Genomic DNA, 21,548 nt, shown 5'->3' with positions numbered 1-21,548 from the left:
CAAGCAGGAAATAAAACACATTTTGGTAGAACAGGATGCTGGACAAAATGGGCTGCTGGACTGATCTAGCAGGTTCTTACATTCTTATGAAGTGGAAAGTTGCAGTTATGTTTTGCGTGGTAGGAAAAATGAGATGGAGGATATTAGGGGGCTGTAGGGAAGATACATGTGATCTAAACCAACAATAGACACTGCTCTTTCCTGAGCATTTCTTAACACTTCAGGGTACACAATAGGTGTCTTACTTATTTTGACCCCACTTTTATTTTTAAAAAATCTGAATGCCATGGTATCAACCTTTTTTAATATATATATATTCTTATATATGTGCTTTATATGCTTGCATTTATTCTTTCTCTTTTTTACCTCTAGGAGCAATTCTCTCATTAAGCTATTCTAAGCATTGGGTACATTTAAATTTATACTACAGTATGATAACACAAAAAATGTGTTATTACAAATATTGTCAGAAGTGGCAAAACTGGTTATTCTTCCCTCTTGCAGCAGTTAATGTTTAAAAAAATGCTTGTTTTTAGAACCCAACTCTTCGGGATTTAGCACGCCATCCTTTCACAATCATAAGCAACTTTTCCTTGTGAAACCACTGAACAATTGGTGCGGCTGGGTTTTTCTTTCACTCATGCCACAAGACTTGGAACATGGACCGAAACCATACATGTTTCTAGCACTCATGGTTGTATGCAGAAAAATGTTTGAAAACATGCAGCCATCCTAGTTGTGCTTGTAGATAATCTGATATACATACTGAGCACTGTGCCAACTGAGGTTACATTTTCTCTTAGGGTTAGAGGCTCCTCAGCAGCAGAGCATGCCCACCTCTGAAATGAATAAGGAAACCCAAGCTTGCAAGGATGTAACATCCTCATGCAGATTTGAACCCACTGACAGCTCAGAAACTACTTTCAGATACCCTTGCGCCTCTGTTTTCACATCCTTCCCTTCTTTAACTATCTCGCAAAATTCATTCATTACACAACAGTATTTCAAATTCAAAAAATACCGCACTTAAATCAAATTACACAATTTACAGCTTGCTCACAGAATGGAAGATTGGGATGCATTTGGAACAGGAATTAGGTTGCAGACCAGAGTATAATGCAGCAATGCACTGTTGTACTCAACAGGTGGTACGATAAATAAATGTATTTGGCCCAATAATTTCTACTGGAATTATTTAATTCCAGTAACTGTTTTGCTCACTGGCAATGTTAATAATATTGGCATGGCGTTGTGTCTGTGGCTAAATGGGTATCCTGACAGGAACCATCCAAACAAACTTGCTATTATGATTTGATTGCTGTCAATATGGACCATTTCAGATTCTGTCTGTTCCATAGTTCTAAGAATGAAACCTGATATGGTTGTGCATAAAATGGTTTATATATTAGTTGATCTTCCTTACTTTTTGTAACCAAGATAAAGTTTTATTAAGGTATCTGGCTTCAACTCCACTTCATCAACATTTGCATTTTCATCTTCCAATACCTGTGAAGAAGAAGCAATTTAAGGAAATGTTAGCAACAAATCAGTTCTCTTACACACCTCGCCCCACTAAATCAAGAGGACTTACCAGCAACTTTGACTTTAGCAAAATCTGTAGAACTTGTGCCAAAATATCCTAAAAGTCAGAGGGAGGGGGGAAACTATTAATTCTTCACACCATTTATAAGGTGTTCACATAATAGCTATATGCTTTGCAGGTGATGGAGAAGAAAGTAGAAATCTTCTCTGCAAGCCTGAAAGTGCATTAAGCTTAACCTTCTGGAATATAGACTAAAGAAAAACAATAATTCTGCTTGAAGGTACCCCAAATTCAACATCAAGAAAAGTGGAATTGTGCAGATAAACAATTTCCCCATATGTAGCAGAAGTAAAAGGTGAAGAAGTTAATACAGGGCACTCAAACTCTACCTCAACCACTGGAAATCCCACAAGAATTCTTCCATGGCTTTGGAGGGTTCACTGGTCATTGGCCATACTACTGTTATTCAAACCTATCTTTAATCATAATTCCTAGGAGCTGTTTTGTTTTTATAATGAAAGCTGAGATCTAGATTTTGAAAATGAAACCTCAAGGAACATAATGAGAACAAGGACGCCAGTGGGTGAAGGATGAAGACCTTTGGTAACCAAACCTATTGGAAACATGATAAATGCTTACCATTTTTATTTGAGTACTGTCAGTCAGTTGCTGAACTGTGTAGGCATCTTCTGTATTATACTGCAGTAAGATTGCCATCTGGAATGTAGATGCCTTCAAGAAAAAAGGGGACAAATATTTTATTTGAATGAAAATCCCAGTTTAGGTGACTTGGAAGCAATTTTACTGCTTCACACAAAAAGCCAACAAAGCCTGATCTAGGGTTTCTACATTTCAAACAAACGCATTTTTTTTTAAAAAAAATATCCCTCTTAGGTGCTGATTATGAATAGCAGTCAAATCCTGCAATTTTCCAAAAGCCTCTCACCGCAAATACATAAAAACCATCAAGACACAAATATGGCAAATTTAATTTAAGCAAGGTTATTGTTACAACCACGTGCTTCAATTAAAAGTGTAATCTATTTTGATTTACAGAACCTCCTTTTCCCAAGGGCTCAGGAAGTGTGTGCATGCATATAACATGCTCAAGGAACCAGAACCCTATCGGGCTTCACTATCCAGGTCCAGCTAAGTGCATTAAAGAAGGATGAACAAGGCATTGGGGAGGGGGGAGGGAACTATTCAAAGCATCTGCTCACAGCATGAAAGTGAAGATGCAAGAGCAACAAGCTCCTCGGCACTATCCATTCTCCTACTCACCCTATATATTTCCCTAATTGTTCCAGGAGAGATGGAAGCCCCAGCAAGGTGCTCACCATCTGCAAAATATAGCTCCAAGAGCAGCAATCGCATACAGATTTCTAAATAAGTACTCTATTACAGATTACTTGTAGAGTACACAAGGGGGCACCTTACCTGTAATGTGTATCTGTTTTTGAAGCAGTTGGTAACCAGTTCCCCTTTTGATAGCTGATACAACCAGGTCAATTTTCTCCCACTATGACGACTAGCATAGAAAGCAGTAAACCTCTGATAACTGCGCTCTAGCTATATATTTAAAAATAAAACAAAGCAAAAACACACACGCCTATGAATTTCATTTTCAGTCATAAGTGCATTCTACCAATCTAATTATAAAATCAAATTCAATCCTCCTTTTCAAGCTATCTTCACAGGAAAGTTACAGGACATTTGCAATATGCAGCTGATAGTCAGAACTAAAATGTTCTGCACCAAGCTCCTGCAGTAGAATCATAGAATCACAGAGTTGGAAGGGGCCTTGTAGGCCATCAAGTCCAACCCCCTGCTCATAGCAGGAAATCCACAGCTAGAACATCTCCCGCAGATAGCTGTCCAGCCTCTGCTTGAAGACATAAAGCGAAGGGGATCCCACCACCTCCCTAGGCACTCGGTTCCATTGCCGAACTGCCCTTACGGTCAAGAAGTTCCTTCTAATGTCCAATCTGAATCTACGCTCCTGCAACTTAAAACCATCAGACCTAGTCCTACCCTCTGGGGCAGCAGAGAACAAATCTGTACCCTCCTCTATGTGACAGCCCTTCAGGTACTTAAAGAGTGCAATCATGTCACCCCTCAGCCTTCTCTTCACCAGACTGAACATGCCAAGTTCCTTCAACCTTTCCTCATAAGACTTGTTCTCCATACCGGCTATCATCCTCGTCGCCCTCTTCTAAACCCGCTCCAAGTTATCTATATCTTTCTTAAAATGAGGAGCCCAGAACTGAATGCAGTATTCCAGATGAGGCCTGACTAATGCAGAATATAGTGGGACTATTACTTCCCTCGACCTGGAAACTATAGCTCTGTTTATGCAGTCCAAAACCGCGTTTGCCTTTTTTGCCGCAGCATCACACTGCTGGGTCATGTTCAACTTGCGATCCACTACAATTCCAAGGTCCTTCTCACATGCACTACTGCTAAGCCGGGTAATTCCCATCCTGTACCCGTGCATTTTGTTTTTGCAGCCTAAATGCAGAATCTTGCATTTGTCTTTATTGAATTTCATTTTATTAATTTCAGCCCAATTTCCTAGTCTATCCAGGTCCCTTTGGATTTTATTCCTGTCTTCCATTGTGTTAGCTATCCCTCCCAGTTTCGTATCATCCGCAAACTTCATAAGGCTCCCTCCACCCCGTCATCTAAGTCATTGATAAAAATGTTGAAGAGTATTGGCCCCAGGACAGAACCCTGTGGCACTCCACTCAAAACCTCCTTCCAGTCCGATGGCTGTGCTCTGCCACCCTAGTCAGAGGCAGCACGCTTCTGAAAACCAGTTGCCGGAAGCCTCAGGAGGGGAGAGTGTTCTTGCACTCGGGTCCTGCTTGCGGGCTTCCCCCAGGCACCTGGTTGGCCACTGTGAGAACAGGATGCTGGACTAGATGGGCCACTGGCCTGATCCAGCAGGCTCTTCTTATGTTCTTATGAAGCAGAGCCACCAATGACCACTCTTTGAGTATGGTTTTCCAACCAGTTGTGAATCCACCTGACAGTATTTCCATGTAGTCCGCATTTGACCAGTTTGCTAATCAAAAGGTCATGGGGGACTTTGTCAAACGCTTTGCTGAAATCTAGATAGATGACATCTACAGCATTTCCACCATCTACTAAGCTAGTGACCCGATCAAAAAAAGAGATGAGATTATTTTGACAGGATTTTTTCTTGACAAACCCATGCTGGCTCCTACTAATCACAGCATGGTCCTCTAGATAGTTGCCAATGGACTCTTTTATTATCCGTTCTAATATCTTTCCCGGTATTAAAGTCAGACTGACCGGCCTGTAATTCCCCGGATCTTCTTTTTTACCCTTTTTAAAGAGCGGGACGACGTTTGCCCGTCTCCAATCCTCCGGCACCTCTCCCGTTCTCCAGGACTTCTCAAAGATGATGGCAAGAGGTTCCGAGAGTACATCCGCAAGTTCCTTCAATACTCTGGGATGCAGTTCATCAGGCCCTGGAGATTTGAACTCATTTAGGTTAACTAGGTATTTCCTGACTATCTCCTTATCAATCTCGAACTGCAATCCCGACCCCTTACTGAGATTGCTACCGATGCAAGGTTGCACACTGTTCCCTTTTTGGGAGAAAACGGAGGCAAAATAGGCGTTGAGCAGTTCTGCCTTTTCCTTGTTATCTGTCAACATTTTGCCATCCTCATTGAGCAGCAGTCCCACTGTTTCCTTGGTCTTTCTCTTGCTTCAAACATATCTGAAAAACCCCTTTTTGTTGTTCCTCGTTTCCCTCGCCAGCCTCAGCTCATTCTGGGTTTTAGCTTTCCTTACGCTATTCCTGCAAGCCCGAGCCGCTCGTCGGTACTCTTCCTTGGTGATGCGTCCTTCCTTCCATTCTTTATACATGCTCTTTTTTATTTTTACCTCCTCCACCAGTCTTCCATGTAGCCACATTGGCTTTTTCCGATGTCTTCCGTTTTTCTTCCTCTTTGGAATTGTTTGCGATTGCGCTTTTTGTAGTACCTTCTTCATGAACTCCCACGCTTCTTGGGCTCCTTTTTTCTTTAGTCTATCTAGCCACAGGATCCTACCCATCATTTCCCTGAGCTTGCTAAAATCGGCTTTCCTGAAATCCAAGGTCCATATTTGACTATATTCTTCTTTGGCTTTCCCCAGAATCACAAATTCCAGCATTACGTGGTCACTTTCCCCCAAGGTACCAACCGCTTTAATTCCTGTGACCAATTCCCTACGACCAATTCGTAGGACACAAAAACCCTGGGTGACATTCCCTAGGCTGCCAACAAAGGTTAGTCCGCACTAAGGTTAGTCCCTCAGCTGAGTCCAGACTTCCCTCAAAATACCTGCTGCCACTACTTACTGACTTAGAGAGCAGCAGGACTTTCGTTTATATTTTTACTCAATTACAGCCAGTGGCAGCTGGTAACATTTTGGCTTGATATGGCTGCAATGTTTAACCTTGCTGCTTTTATCACAATAGGATTTGTACAGCACTTATTTAGGAAAGTGTGCCATTAGACGTGCAGAGGGCCACAACAGAATAAGTAGCTGTCACCCTCTGCTCCTTCTGGGAGGAAGGGTGAAATGTAAATTTAAAAAACAAAGTACTATTTTTTATATACAGAATTATTCTAGTATCTTGATGAAACACAACTGTATCTTAGATTTCATAATAATCCTCTTTTAACGGTATACTTTATGATCTCCCTCACTTCATCCCCACCCCCCAAAATCTCACAGCCACATTCTCTACTCTGCATTCTCTAACAGAAACTCTTTACCAATCACTCACTCTATTCCACTCCTCTACTGCCAATTGTTCCTCCACTAGCAATTGTTACAAACTGTCTGGCTTTTATTGACGAAGGCAGACCTAAAGAAAGTGTACCGACAGAAGAAACAGTACTCTTGCTTCTTACTGTAGGGATTCAAGTCTTATCTAGTACAGAAAGGCATGTTTAAACTAGACAGCTCAAGAAATGAAGTCTCTGAAGTACTTAGAACGGTAATAAATGGCATTTTTTAAAAAAAGAACTGTAATAAACTGCACAATTTGAACAAATAACACCATAGTTATAGGTCTTTCACTTCTCTTGAGTGAGATGCTGTGTTTCACTAGATAGAACTGCTTTATATCAGTGACACACTAACAAGCCCACTACTTTGAATGCTTAAGGAGAAATCTACAGACTACTTCCATGTAGACCACCTGACCTGAACACACTGTAACAAACAGTCAATGAACTGTACAAAGTATGGTTCAGAGAGGAAAACAGGCCACCTTTATAAACTGCACAAAGCAAGCAAGATCTGCTTTTAAAAATACTTTGCCAATCATCATCTTGGCTTAACTTTATTTTTGCCATTGCCCCCACAGAAGATTACCATTTGAAATGCAAACTTAAAGACGAATGCACCCACCTCTGAAGGGAGAGCAAATGCACAAGACATTTGGAAGGGCCAGGATCCAGAGCTCAAAACCTGTATGCTAAAGTCCACTGAAAGAGAAAAATCAAACATTTAGCTAAATATACTGTTTTGGTATTTGAGTCTCATGCATAAGCATGCTTGGGAAAATATGTAAGTAGAAGCTTCTGTGCTTTCAGAGAAAGTATCCTGGGAAAGATCAAACAGGCATATTTCTAGAACATGCGCTCTAATGGATCAACTTTAGAATTACAGGGGATCTTGCCAAATCAGACCAAATAAGAGTTTCCAGCTGAACGATTAGCGTAGCCAATGCATTTTTATTTAGGTTAAATGAACAACCTTGATCTACAAGACAAGACCTCTGGCGTGCTGCATTCTGCTCGACTCAGCTTCCTGCTTCTCACACACAAAGAGGGCCCATACATATTTTACTAAACACTCGCTCTCAAAGAACAGAATACACAAAGGAAGTATTTCATTTATTCACCAATTGTTCACTTTCATCACAGGATATAAGAAATATGGCTATTCAAATTAAAACAAATAGTTAGATTAACTTGACTTACAATCCAATGGCTCCGAATTGGACAGGTGCTTTTTAAACTGCTCGTTCAAGTCTTTGCTTACACCAATATCTTGGAACATCCTTTGAAGCTTTGAAGTGTATTCAAAGCCACAAGCTTGCTGTAATTAATCACAGAACAGTAAAGTTGTGCATTTTGAGAGAGAGAAAAAGGCCCACACGTTCTACTGCAGGATCGAGTTTCCAAAATTCTCCAATCGAAGCTACTTACAATGTAACTCACATACTAAGAATACTAGCTCACTGCTATAGAGGCCAATGGGACACAAACCAACCATCTGAATTAGTTTGAGCATCTAAGACCACATCACTTCTAGCTATTGCTGTTGGAACACTGAAGGCCAAAATACATTATTAATATGCATTTCACCTTTCATAAATGGTTATTTTATAGTTTTGCAATTGCCAATTTTTATGGTTACTGGAAAATTTTATTAACATTTTATATTGTTTTTCATATTTTAAGCTGGTGAACTGCTTTGGACATACTATTTTAAAGTGGAAAAGCCGGGTAAATATCTGGAAATAAGTAAAAATTTAAAATAAAATATAAGGTTACCACACATCATTTGTAAAGTATAGCCACCATCAGTTAAAAACATTCTTAATAGAGACTGTGCCATAAAAAGCGAAGATTTGATAAGGTCTAAATGTCATTATTAGTGCAGCAATCTGTGATACCAGCAATATACTTTAAGAGAGAGTTCTGCTTAACAGAACTAGAACACAAGCATCATATAATTCATTAAATTAACAGCATTTTATTTAGCCACTAGCCTGGTCACTGCTTGAACCAATCTAACATTTGGGTCACATGTACTCCAAGACAGCAGACCTTGGAACCACAGCACACATGATGTATGCACCATCACATCTCACAACTGCATCAGTAGGACAAACAAAATGATTATGAAGCACATGGGTGCTTTTCTTGGTACCAGCAGTGGCAGGTCTTACCAGTTCTGAAGCTGCCTTTTTCAATATCCCATGCAAGTTGACTATGAGATCAACTCAATCCAGGGTTTGATCAACTCTAGACCTACGTCTACTAGGAAGAGATGTTTTTTGAAATGTTTACACCATTGTGAATCAATCAGCTTCTAAAACAATGTAAGCATTTTGGCAGGCAATGTTCACCATATTTGGAAAAAACTACCATAGATCACTTTTAGATCATGTGCTTGGAAGTGTACATGGACAAAGAATGATCTCAAGGCTTGGAATTCTGGTCTGAAACTGCTGCATAATTACACACTGAAGAGAGTTGACTGTTTTTCCTTGATTTAGCACCTAAAACATGTGTTAAATCTTGGAAACCAAAGCTGCTGTGCAGACAATTCTGAATTTCTGGGCAAGAAACTTTGGGGAAGTTTATGGTGTTTTTTCTGATCTGCTATCTACAGTTAAAGATGTATCACTGAACACTGAAGTCAGGATATTCAGACCATGGTATTCCCGATCTTTGTGTATGGGTGTGAAAGTTGGACAGTGAAAAAAGTGGGTAAGAGAAATATCAACTCATTTGAAATGTGGTGTTGGAGGAGAGCTTTGTGCATACCATGGACTGTGAAAAAGATAAATAATTGGGCATTAGAACAAATTAAACAAGAACTATCATTAGAAGCTAAAATGATGAGAAGACATGATTCACTAGAAAAGACAATAATGCTTGGAAAAACAGAAGGGAGTAGAAAAAGAGGAAGGTCAAAGAAGAGATGGATGGATTCCATAAAGGAAGCCACAGACCTGAACTTGCAAAATCTGAGCAGGGTGGTTCATGACAGTTGCTCTTGGAGGTTGCTGATTCATGGGGTCGCCATAAATCGTAATCGACTTGGAGGCACGTAACAAAGAAGCACACAGCATGCTTTTGTATTTTTAATCCTGATTGTTTCACAGCAAAGGTGGGAACCCTGTGCTTCTCTAGATTATGTTGGATTCCTCACCTTCAGTTTGGAGATCATGCTTGCTTCAGCATCATCACTAGCACTGTTCTGGTGTACAAGCCGCTTTGCCAACATTTTGGCATAGAATTTTTGGAATACATCTTTGTCTTCAATATACTTGAAGACAACCATCTGGAAAAGAGCATGCATTTGTAGTATTTTCAAAACACAAACTATTCAAAAGTATTCACAGGCAATCTCAACTTTCATCTCACTAAAATAGTATTGCTCTTTAAAGAGCCCTTCTGGTTTTTCAAATAATTTGGAACAGAGAGCACAGTCTAGATTAGCATCAATATAAATGTCTATAAATCAGTGGAGTTCACTTTAATCTTAAAAACAAAGATGGGCTTTGGCACCTGGTTTAAAACATATGCACTACTGTTGGTAACTGTTCTTCAGAAAAACGTAAAGTGAAAAAACTGTTCCTAAACTGAAATCTTTGGGTTAATTACTGGATGATAAGTTGCCCTCCATTATTCTCTCAACCTTCATTCAACTTTCATTCTAAAAGCAATCTGCAAAATGAATTACTTGAATGCAGAAGACAGTTTAGTTTTTAAGAACCTTACCACTTGATTGAGTGTGTCTTCAAGCTCAGCTTCCTCTGGATTCTTTGAGCTGGGGTAAAAAGTGCATTATTTTTGTTATAATTTAGCATGCTACCATTTGCATATCATAAAACCTCCTTCGTTATCCAGTACAACAAGCGAAGAATATGTAGAGTTTAGTTACATAGCTATAGCACTGAACACCCTAAAAACCAGAATAGTTTACAATATTAATCAGCATCTCAGAATTCCCTAGTATTGCACCAGTGGCTACATTAAGTCTTCTCCAGAGAGAGACTGAACATAGATCTCTGGCTTGAATATTCCTTTGCCTGCTCCCTTCGCTGCTGTGAGACATAAATGACTGAACTGGGAAATCCTGCAAACAAACTGAAAGCTACCAAGAAAATGTTTTTCCCAGCTACAGGCAAAGATGAGAAGAGTGCACGTCTCCTTAATCAAGAGTTAGAATGCCATTTTATTTCATAAATTGTGTGTGAAAAACTCTAGCATATTAATTTGCTAGAAGCCACAGAGTCCCCCCTAGAACACATACCTTTTCTTTAATAAAGAATCACAATACCGTGCCAACAGCTCTGGGGATTTACTGGATGACTGGGCCATTTTTGTCACCGCATTATTATTTATAAATCGACCACAAGCCTATGAAACACAAAAGTTAGTAAAACTTCCAGGCATCTACAAAATCAATAATTATTAATAACAATGACAAAGTTTAAATGTATTTACCTTGTCTAATGCAGCCACAAAGCCAGCATCATTGTTGAAAGCAGACATGACCAGCGCATTGTACTTCTTATGGACATCCAACACTGTCTGGACATACATTTTGGGATCCTGGAAATGAGAGGGTGATGACAAACTTGTTCTATTTTCAAAATTCTCTCATAACTGTAGATTTCAGGGCAACCTTTGCAGTGTTTCATTAACTATCAGAAATAAATACTTTTCAAAAGCAGAACTTCACATTTTATGTTGTAGATAAATAGACTACTTTGAACACCTCATAATTTCTTTCAATAGAAAACACTTCACAATACAACCTTACCTTACTCAGATAAAATGTAACACCACTAAACCCTGTAATATCAAATACAATTGTGAAACATGACGCCGACATAATTTAGCAGCCCTTCTAGCAGACAGAAGTTTTACAAAAATATCAGGCAAATGTCAGCAAACTCTGCATCTAGCATTAGTTATTAAAAATAAGATGCTCATGACCGTGAGATATGAGGATACCTTCAGTGAGTCACTCATCTACTTCGCTAGCACAAGCTGCTGGTAGGACTCACTGGCCAAGCTGCCCTGAATTTATTTACAGTGCCCCCCCCCACGTTATTTTTAAAGAAAACACAGTGTATTCATCTGCAAAAGTTGGATTATGTGGTAAAATAAGGAGCATCAGTCTATCATCAAAAAGTGAGAAATGGATTTTAAAGGTTTTTGTCTACCACATTTTGAAGCCATCACTTCTCTGTGGTTCAGTTTGGTGAGCCTACAAACCATGGTTTGAAGAACTTTCCAAAATAAGCCCCAACACCCGATCCCACATTTTATTTAGCTTGGAAAGAATAGACAAAGGATTCCTCTTTCCAGTGCAATTCTTTGAAAGATCATTTGAGGAAGCAAGAAGAGAAAGGAAATGAGAACGTTCTGAGATTACAATTTGTTTTCTATCCTTCTTTCTATGTCAGTAGTATACATAAGTAACATTCAGAGGTTTGCCTTATCCTCAACATTTAAAAAGAAGACCTTATTAGCAGTCACATATCATCCAATGTAACACAATGTGTCCCCTTTCCTGCTCATCTAAATTATGTTGCAAAAATGTATCTAAAAATAACTTTAACTCATTACCACAATATACAACCAAAACCTTAAAACCACACGTAGGGGATGTTTGGACTGTGTTAGGTCTCATGAACCAGCTGAGGGGGAGGGCCATCTGCCCCCCTCTGTTCATGAGCACAACAAAGGGTGCCTGAGATAATGAGGGGCGGCCACACCAGCCGCTCTCACATTCCTCCCCAAATGTTCAGCCAAGGGTCATTGTGGCTGTAACAAAATCAGAATCATTTTTATGTTTAGAATTGTTTTGAGATTGTGTTCCAGTAAGAAAGTGTTAACAGAATGTTAATAGGTGCAGATGAGGTATGACTGGCAGGAGGGAAGGAGTGTGTGAATGAGAATTCCAAGTGGCATTTTGAAGAGAAAACCTGGTGGGGTTTGACAGAGTTAGACAGGATTAGGGATCAAGAAGAGAGCATCTAGTAGTTAGAAGGGCTGTGCTTTTGGGGGTGGATTTCACTGAGATTAGTGGGGTAGGTAGGATAGGGACAATAACAATTTATTCATTTACTATCACATTTAACACCTTGTATATAATAAAGTTGTTTGATTAAAAATCCCACGTGTCAGCTTGGTCAAGAGTGTTACCATACTAAGGTCCTATTCTATTCTATTCCATTCTATTTATTTATTTATCATTTATTTGATTTATGTCCCGCCCTTCCTCCCAGGAGGAGCTCAGGGTGGCAATTCTGTGCCTGTACCCATACCAGTTTTACGGGCAGATTACACCAGTGGTCACCTTTGGGGGAAAAGGTGGTGGAGCTGAAGCTTGGTGGTTCAGAGGACATACCTGACCCAGGCTGAGGCAAACGTCTGGGGGATTTCCTCATCCAGGCATTTGGGAATCAGAAGGTGGTAATCCCAGAGACACAGGAACGTCACAGGAACCCATTATCAGTTATTAGTTTCCAACATATACTTTTGTGCATTGTCAAGATGTATGAATAACATTTGCACCTGCCTTCCCACAACTCCAATAATGATACCAACCAAGCAAATATATTTTAGTTAATCTTGATGGTATAAGATACCTATGGCCAAGGTTTAAAACAGAGGGAATAGGAGGAAGGAAAACCAAAATGCTAGAAAAATAAGTATTTATTTGTAATCCAAGCCCAACGCCTTTCAGCCTTTGTATATTTAGGCCTTCATCAGGGGCTGTAGATAAAAAGGCAGGGACAAATTTACTTTCATGAGCAGATACAATAAAAGCATACATGTAAAATCTATCTATAAACAATATTTTCACTTACAATAAAGGCTGCCCGGAAGTATCTTCCAATAAGCAAACTGCTTCACCGATGCAAACGCCTCAAAAAAGAGTTAATTAGGCCTGTACATATACATATACATATACATACATATATATATATGTATTATATATATATATATATAAATAAACGTAATTGTGATTAACCAAACAGAGGTTTTTTTTATATTAACAAAACGTTTCAGCTTCCGCCTTCATCAGCTGCCAACATACAAATGCTGTTACCAAGGTGGCAGTTATAGAGCTTTGAGGATGGAATGCTCAGAGGGGCTTCCTTTGCAGAAGCTAAGGAGTGGTGGTACTGTCCTCCAGGTTCAGGCCATGTGGTGCCAATGTGTCCAGAGAGTATATCCAAAAGTTCTCCCTTTTGGTCAATGCTGCTGGATCTGCTGGCATCTCTATCGCTGTAATGGAAAAGTCCAACAGGCTGTGACCCTCGATGTTAAAATGCTTTGCAACTGGTTGCTCTACTTTTTTTGTCAAAATTGCCGACTTGTGGTTCCTGAAGCGCGTGCGTAGGTCAGTTGTGGTCTTTCCTACATATTGGATATGACATCCTGGTCTTTTGCACTCGATGATGTAAACTATATTGCAGGACCTGCAGGTGATGTTCTGTTTGATGTAATATGTCCTGCCTGTCCTACTGCTTGTAAAAGTGGCTGTCTCCTTGAGGTACACACAGGTGATACAGCGTTTGGAGTGACAAGGATGAGACCCTGGATTGGTGATAGGTGGCTTAAGCGCAGCTCTCACCAACAGTCTGCACAAATTAGGAGGTTGGCGAAATGCTGTGACAGGAGGCCTGCTGATGGCTCTAGTAAGATGTTCAGAGTTTGCCAGCAATGGGTAGCTCTCCCTGATTGCTCGGTGATAGTTAGGAGATGCTGGATGGAAATCTACCACAAATGGAATCCGTTGCTCTCTGCTCTTTGACACCTCAGTATGATGGAAGAGGTTTTCTCTGGACAGAATGGAGGCTCGGTGGATGTTGCAATTGATAATATGTGGAGAATATCCTCTTTGAAGAAGGTGTTCTTTAAGTTCACTGATCCTTCTCTGGTATTTATCTTCAGTGTTGCAAATAAGTTTGATTCTCAGAGCTAAGCTATACACAATGTTCTTTATATGCCTAGGATGGCAGGATTTCCAGTTTAAATAGGTGTGGGCATCAGTGGGTTTGCTGTAGAGATCAGTGGCTATTTTGTTGTTTTCAATGGTAAGAAGGACATCCAGAAAAGGGATGTGCGGATTGTCATTTGTACTATTAAATGTAAACTTAATAGAGGGATGGATAGTTGATGTAATTTTTAAATTGTTCCAAACTCTCTTTACCATTTGTCCAGACCATAAAGATGTCGTCAATGTATTGCCACCATATAAGTGGTTTGTTGATGGCCTTTTTGAGGATCTCCTGTTCCAGTTTACCCATAAAGAGATTTGCATATGATGGAGCCATGCGAGTCCCCATAGCTGTGCCTTGTAGTTGCAGGTAGTGTTCTCCATCGAATGTAAAGTTGTTACAAGTCAGGACTAGCGTAGCTAAAGTTGTGAGAACCTCTGTTGGAGGATTGTTCATATCTCTGGTGTTAAGGAACTCATTTAAAGCCTGAATCCCATCATTATGTGGTATATTGGTGTAAAGAGATGGGACATCTAAAGTAGCTAGTATAGTATTGTTGTGGAATTGATACTGCTTGTTTAAAGACTCAATTTTAAGCAAGAAGTCCTTGGTGTCTTTGATATACGATGGGAGGTTTTGCACCATGTTTTGTAAATTTAAGTCAATGTACAGAGAAATCCTTTCAGTAGCTGTGTTGTTACCTGAGACAATTGGGCGACCAGGATTGTTGGCTTTGTGGATTTTAGGCAGCATGTAAAACCTTCCAGGGGTGGGATTTGGATTAACAAGGAGATCAGCAGTTTCCTCTTTAAGAAGTTTCCTACTTGTAAGGTTTTGTATAGATGTAATGATGCAAGTATTGAGATCTGTGGTGATGTCTTTGTCAAGAAATCTATATGTTGTTTCATCCTTTAGTTGTCTTTGACCTTCTGCTATATAGTCTGTAGTGTTAAGTACCACAACAGCACCACCCTTATCTGCAGGCTTGATGACAACATCCCTTCTCATCTGAAGGTTCCTTAGGGCTATTCTTTCTTCTTTTGCAAGGTTGTCGTTGGTAGGAGTTGGTGTGTGGTTGTTGATGACTCTGTTTATTGGTAAGAGAAAGGTTTCTAGGACTGGATTCCTGTTAATGTTTGGTGTCCAAGTTTTAGGTGGCAGAAACTGTAGCAGAGGATCTCTATTGTAGAGGTCTGTGTTGTTCTTAGAGTCATCAGAAAAAAATTCAGCCAATCTGCATCTCCTTTCAAATGCTTTGATGTCACATTTCATCTGTGCTATATTGTGTTCTCTACGTGTTGGGCAGAAGTTGAGGCCTTTGGATAGAAGCCTAATTTCATTAGGTGACATTTTGCCTGCAGTGAGATCTATTATTAGGCTTAGAGGAAGTGAATGACCCAAAGTAAGCTCAGTGAACTTTATGGATGAATAAGGATTTCAACTCAAGGCATCCTCAGATCTAGACTGATACTCTAACCACTAAAATTTTAAAATCCAGAATCCATAAAAACGATGACCCCTAGTGGCCTTAATGAGGAGCTAGAATTTCTTCCTCTTTTATGAAATTCAGAAGTTATGCAGGTTCGCTTACATGGTCTCTACCGTCAGCTGTCTGTGATCAAGTACTTCTTAAGAGGTTTTACAGTCTTTATGTTCTTTCTGACTTCTTGGCAGCCTTTATTGTAAGTGAAAAGATTGTTTATAGATAGATTTTACATGTATGCTTTTATTGTATCTGCTCATGGAAGTAAATTTGTCCCTGCCTTTTTATCTACAGCCCCTGATGAAGGCCTAAATATACAAAGGCTGAAAGGCGTTGGAATTGGATTACAAATAAATACTTATTTTTCTAGCATTTTGGTTTTCCTTCCTCCTATTCCCTCTGTTTTACATGCTAGCCACTTTCCGTTGTTAAGGTTTAAAACAATCAAAGAAGAGAAGAGTGAAGAGAAGGCTGAGGGGTGACATGATTGCACTCTTTAAGTACCTGAAAGGCTGTGTCACATAGAGGAGGGTACAGATTTGTTCTCTGGTGCCCCAGAGGGTAGGACTAGGTCTAATGGTTTTAAGTTATTTTATTTATTTATTTATTTATTTAATTACATTTCTAGACCGCCCTATAGCAGAAAGCTCTCAGGGCGGTATACAACAAATAAAATCACAATTAAAATATGAGCAAGTGTGGAAAAAAATATATATATAGTACAATTATAAAACATTAATAAAATTGCCATTGAGATTTAAATTAAGATCATATTAAGTTTAAAATGTTAAATTAAAATATTTAAAAATTTACAAAATTTAAAAAGCCTGGGCGAAAAGGTAAGTTTTTACCTGGCGCCGAAAAGATAACAGAGAAGGCGCCAGGCGTATCTCGTCTGGGAGGGCATTCCATAGTTCGGGGGCCACCACCGAGAAGGCCCTAGATCTAGTTGTTGATCTCCGGGCCTCTTTATGGGTTGGGACCCGGAGAAGGGCCTTCGACGTCGAGCGTAGTGAACGGGTAGGTACATAACGAGAGAGGCGCTCCATCAGGTATTGCGGTCCGATGCCGTTTAGGGCTTTATAGGTAAGAACCAACACTTTGAATCTGGCCCGGAAACATATCGGTAGCCAGTGCAGCTGCGCCAGGACAGGTGTTATATGGTCAAATTTCTTTGTCCCAGTGAGAACTCTGGCCGCAGCATTTTGCACTAGCTGAAGTGTCCGAACCGTCTTCATAGGTAGCCCCACGTAGAGTGCATTACAGTAGTCCAATCTAGAGGTTACCAGAGCATGGATAACTGAGGCAAGATGCTCCTTGCTCAAATAGGGTCGTAGTTGGGCTACCAGCCGGAGCTGGTAGAATGCATTCCGTGCCACCGAGGCTACCTGAGCCTCAAGTGACAGGAGCGGATCTAATAAGACCCCCAAACTACGTACCTGTTCCTTTAGGGGGAGTGTAACCCCATCTAGGACAGGTCAAACGTCAACCATCTGGGCAGAGGGTCCTCCCACCAACAGCATCTCAGTCTTGTTAGGATTGAGTTTCAGTTTATTAGCTCTCATCCAGCCCATTATCGCGGCCAGGCAGCGGTCTAGTACATCAACAGCCTCACCTGACGAAGATGAAAAGGAGTAGTAGAGCTGCGTATCATCAGCATATTGCTGGAAACGCACTCCAAAACTCCTGATGACCTCACCCAGCGGCTTCATATAGATATTAAAAAGCATGGGGGACAGAACTGAACCCTGCGGGACCCCATATTGGAGTACCCAGGGACTCGAGTAATGTTCCCCCAGCATCACCTTCTGGAGACGATTCCCGAGATAGGAGCAGAGCCACCGCCAAGCAGTGCCTCCCACTCCTAAATCCGTAAGTCGCTCCAGAAGGATACCATGGTCGATGGTATCAAACGCCGCTGAGAGATCAAGCAGAACCAACAGAGTTACACTCCCTCTGTCTTTCTCCCGACAGAGGTCATCATACAGGGCGACCAAGGCCGTTTCTGTACCAAACCCCGGCCGAAAGCCCGATTGAAATGGGTCTAGATAATCAGTTTCATCCAAGAGAGCCTGGAGTTGGCGAGCGACCACACGCTCTAGAACCTTGCCCAGGAATGGGACATTTGCTACTGGCCTATAGTTGTCCAAATTATCAGGGTCCAAGGAGGATTTTTTTAGGAGCGGTCTCACCACCGCCTGTTTCAGGCAGGGTGGGACCACTCCCTCTCGTAAAGAGGCATTAATCACCTCCTTGGCCCAGCCGGCTGTTCCATTCCTGCTAGCTTTTATTAGCCATGAGGGGCAAGGATCCAGAGCAGAAGTGGTCGCCCGCACCTGTCCAAGCACCTTGTCCACATCCTCGAGCTGTACCAACTGAAACTCATCCAATAAAACAGGACAAGACTGTGCTCTGGACACCTCATTAGGTTCAACTGTTACAATATTGGAGTCAAGGTCCCGGCGGATGTTCATGATCTTATCACGAAAGTGTTGCGCAAACTCATTACAGCGGGCAATTGATGGTGTTATTGCGTCCTGGGGACCAGAGTGTAAAAGTCCCCGGACAACTTTATAAAGTTCCGCTGGGCGGTTAAGGGATGACTGAATAGAGACAGCAAAGTATTGCTTCTTTGCTGCTCTCACTGCCTTCACATAGAGTTTGGTAGAGAGCTTCACAAGTGCATGATTACAGCCGTCGGGAGTTCGCCTCCATTTGCACTCAAGCCGTCTCCTTTCTTGCTTCATCACTCTTAGCTCCGGAGTAAACCAGGGAGCCAATTGAGCTCTGCAACGGAGAGGGCGCACCGGGGCGATTGTGTCAACTGCCCGGGCCATTTCCGTATTCCACAGCATGGCCAGGGTTTCGACAGGACCGTCAATTCTATCAGCCGGAAAATTCCCTAGAGCCATCAGAAAACCCTCAGGATTCATTAGTCTCCAGGGACGGACCATCTTAATTGGTCCTCCACCCTTGCAGAGGGGAGAAAACAGTGTAAGTCTAAACCTTAATAGGCGGTGATCTGACCATGACAAAGGAATAGATGAAAAATCCCTCACTCTCAGATCACCATCCCCTAATCCAGTGGCAAAAATCAAGTCCAGAGTGTGCCCCAACACATGCGTAGGGCCAGTAACAAATTGAGACAGCCCCATGGCTGTCATGGAGGTCATGAAGTCCTGAGCTGCTCCAGATAAAGCGGCCTCAGCATGAATGTTGAGATCCCCCAATACCAAAAGTTTGGGGGAACGCAACAATAGATCCAAGACCACCTCTGTCAGCTCAGTTAGGGAGGCTGTTGGGCAGCAGGGTGGACGGTACACCAACAGAATTCCCAGTCTGTCTCGCTGACCCAACGTTATGTGCAGACACTCTAGACCATTAGCCATCTGGATAGGGTGCCTAACAAGAGAGATGGAACTTCTATAGACCACAGCGATTCCCCCTCCCCGACCCTCGGATCTACCCAGATGCTGAACCGAATACCCAGGTGGGCACAACTGGGAGAGATTAATACCTCCCAGATCGCTCACCCAGGTCTCGGTAATACATGCCAGATCGGCCACCTCATCCACAATTAGGTCATGGATGAGGGAGGTTTTATTATTTACCGATCTGGCATTAAAAAGCAGCAACTGGAGATCCGAGGGTTGGCTGATAGAACTACCAGCAATCCTGTGGGTGTGAGGAGGACCGGAACACGTCACAGCCACCAGTTGTCTGGGGCGAGTTCCCCTTAACTGGCATGTCCTACTCACAGCGCCATACCTCCCATTACCCGTCACTACACTAATAGGGGCCCCCTTTGGTCCTCCCTCCCACAACACTGTCCTCTCGCCCAGGCACATAACAAAAATAAAATAAATAATAAAACTCATGGCATATACACACAATCACACACTCACTCATACAACCCACTCATACATTCAGACAACACAGCAGCATCCGAGGAGCTTCAGCAGCCGATAATCCGTAGTAGCTGATGTAATGGGACCCAAGAACGATAGACAGCAATGACCCCCAACCTGGTGATAATGACAGCAGCAACGGTGGCATACACCTCAGAAGAGGCAACAGCAGCACTTCAGTCTCGCATTCCAGGACAGCCCAACGGCAGCAACAGAAACGTCCACGCCCTGATCAGGATCAGGCCTGGGGCCTGGTCCTGCCAGGCAGAAGTCCCTCTGGGAAGGGTGGTGGAGGTGGTGGTCCCACGGCAGCAGCAGCAAGTTGCAGCAGCAGCAAGTTGCAGCAGCAGCAAGTTGCAGCAGCAGCAAGTTGCAGCAGCAGCAAGTTGCAGCAGCAGCAAGTTGCAGCAGCAAGTTGCAGGAGCGTAGATTCAGATTGGACATTAGAAGGAACTTCTTGACAGTAAGGGCAGTTCGGCAATGGAACCGACTGCCTAGGGAGGTGGTGGGATCTCCTTCGCTGGATGTCTTCAAGCAGAGGCTGGACAGCTATCTGCGGGAGATGCTCTAGCTGTGGATTTCCTGCTGTGAGCAGGGGGTTGGACTCGATGGCCTACAAGGCCCCTTCCAACTCTGTGATTCTATGACTTTCAGAACACAATGCAATAGTCAAGTACCACTCACAGCCACTTTCCTTTCCCATTTACACTTGTAAGAATTACATGTAATGTCAAGTCCCATGTTCATTCTAATAAAACTCGCTTCGTAATTTTTCCAGAGTTATTTTTAGCAATTGACATTTCAAAAACTACTTTGCGCCTTAAGGCTTTGTTGAAGAAGCTTTATTTTTATTTTTATTATTATTATTTCTGCAGCACTATTTTTTGACACTGTGCATTACAAAGCATAGGTTTGATAGGTCTCTACCTCAAGGAGCTTACAGTCTTAACACAGAGAAAGCAGATCTTACCTAAAAACACTAATATAGTTAGGATGTCTTTGTTCAGCCACAGAAACAGTCAGCTCATCCATGAGAATTATTACTACTACTGTGTGCTTTCATATATGATCTGGTTACATTTCTTTCTTCCCGGAGCTGAATATCAGAGTACACTCTTACCTTCTCTGTCTTCATTATATAAAAACTGCTATTATACTAAGCTAAACTCTGCTTTGAGAACTTGCCCCATACTGAACAAACTGTAATGTTGCAAAGAGAATTTACTGTTCTAAAATTAAAGCTTTGTAATTCTTCAAGAGATTTTATTCAATTTGTGTCCTGAGCTCCTCAGAGGAAAGGCAAAGCAATTTACATGGTTCTTCCTCTCCTTTCCTCCCCTGCCCTACCTTTATCCTCAACATAACCCTGGGAAGAGGTTAGGCTTAGAGGAAGTGAATGACCCAAAGGAAGCTCAGTGAACTTTATGGATGAATATGGATTTCAACTCAAGGCATCCTCAGACCTAGACTGGTAATTTTCGGCACCTGCTAAAGACTTTCCTCTTTCAACAAGCCTTTCAAAGTAGAGACCTTATCCAAGTCTGCATTTGTGTTGGGAATTGTTTAAAATGTTACGTTTTTTTAAAAAATTGTTTTGTAAAGATTTTTTTAATGTTTTTAAGATATTTTATAGATTTGTTAGTGTTTTCTTGTTTGTTTGCTGCTTGGGGCTCCTTCTGGGAGGAAGGACAGGATATAAATTTAATAATATTCTTTATCCATGGATTTCAAGAATCAGAGATTGTTTTCCTGAAAAAAACTTTAGTCATCATTTCAATATGTAATCTTTTGCCTATATGCTTTTTCAAAATGTGGTTATGAAAGCCA

At 41.4% G+C, this 21,548-nt stretch overlaps 1 protein-coding gene across 3 annotated transcripts in view; it reads right to left on the bottom strand.

The window, feature by feature from the left end:
• Positions 1-21,548, bottom strand: part of CUL1 (cullin 1) — an 84,491-nt gene that overhangs the window by 3,367 nt on the left and 59,576 nt on the right. For all 3 annotated transcript variants that reach the window (XM_061587482.1, XM_061587480.1, XM_061587481.1), the window contains 10 exons: positions 10,816-10,923; positions 10,622-10,728; positions 10,087-10,135; positions 9,515-9,646; positions 7,552-7,669; positions 6,977-7,053; positions 2,981-3,112; positions 2,183-2,275; positions 1,592-1,639; positions 1,424-1,506 (listed from right to left, as the gene is read on the bottom strand). In XM_061587482.1, coding sequence (XP_061443466.1) covers positions 1,424-1,506; positions 1,592-1,639; positions 2,183-2,275; positions 2,981-3,112; positions 6,977-7,053; positions 7,552-7,669; positions 9,515-9,646; positions 10,087-10,135; positions 10,622-10,728; positions 10,816-10,923 — 947 coding nt within the window. The remainder of the gene's footprint in view (positions 1-1,423; positions 1,507-1,591; positions 1,640-2,182; positions 2,276-2,980; positions 3,113-6,976; positions 7,054-7,551; positions 7,670-9,514; positions 9,647-10,086; positions 10,136-10,621; positions 10,729-10,815; positions 10,924-21,548) is intronic.

Source organism: Rhineura floridana, chromosome 10 (genome assembly GCF_030035675.1).
Source record: "Rhineura floridana isolate rRhiFlo1 chromosome 10, rRhiFlo1.hap2, whole genome shotgun sequence".
NCBI classification, from domain to species: Eukaryota; Metazoa; Chordata; class Lepidosauria; order Squamata; family Rhineuridae; genus Rhineura; species Rhineura floridana.
The sequence above is the reverse complement of the archived record's forward strand: the minus strand, read 5'-3'. Positions and strand labels throughout refer to the sequence as shown.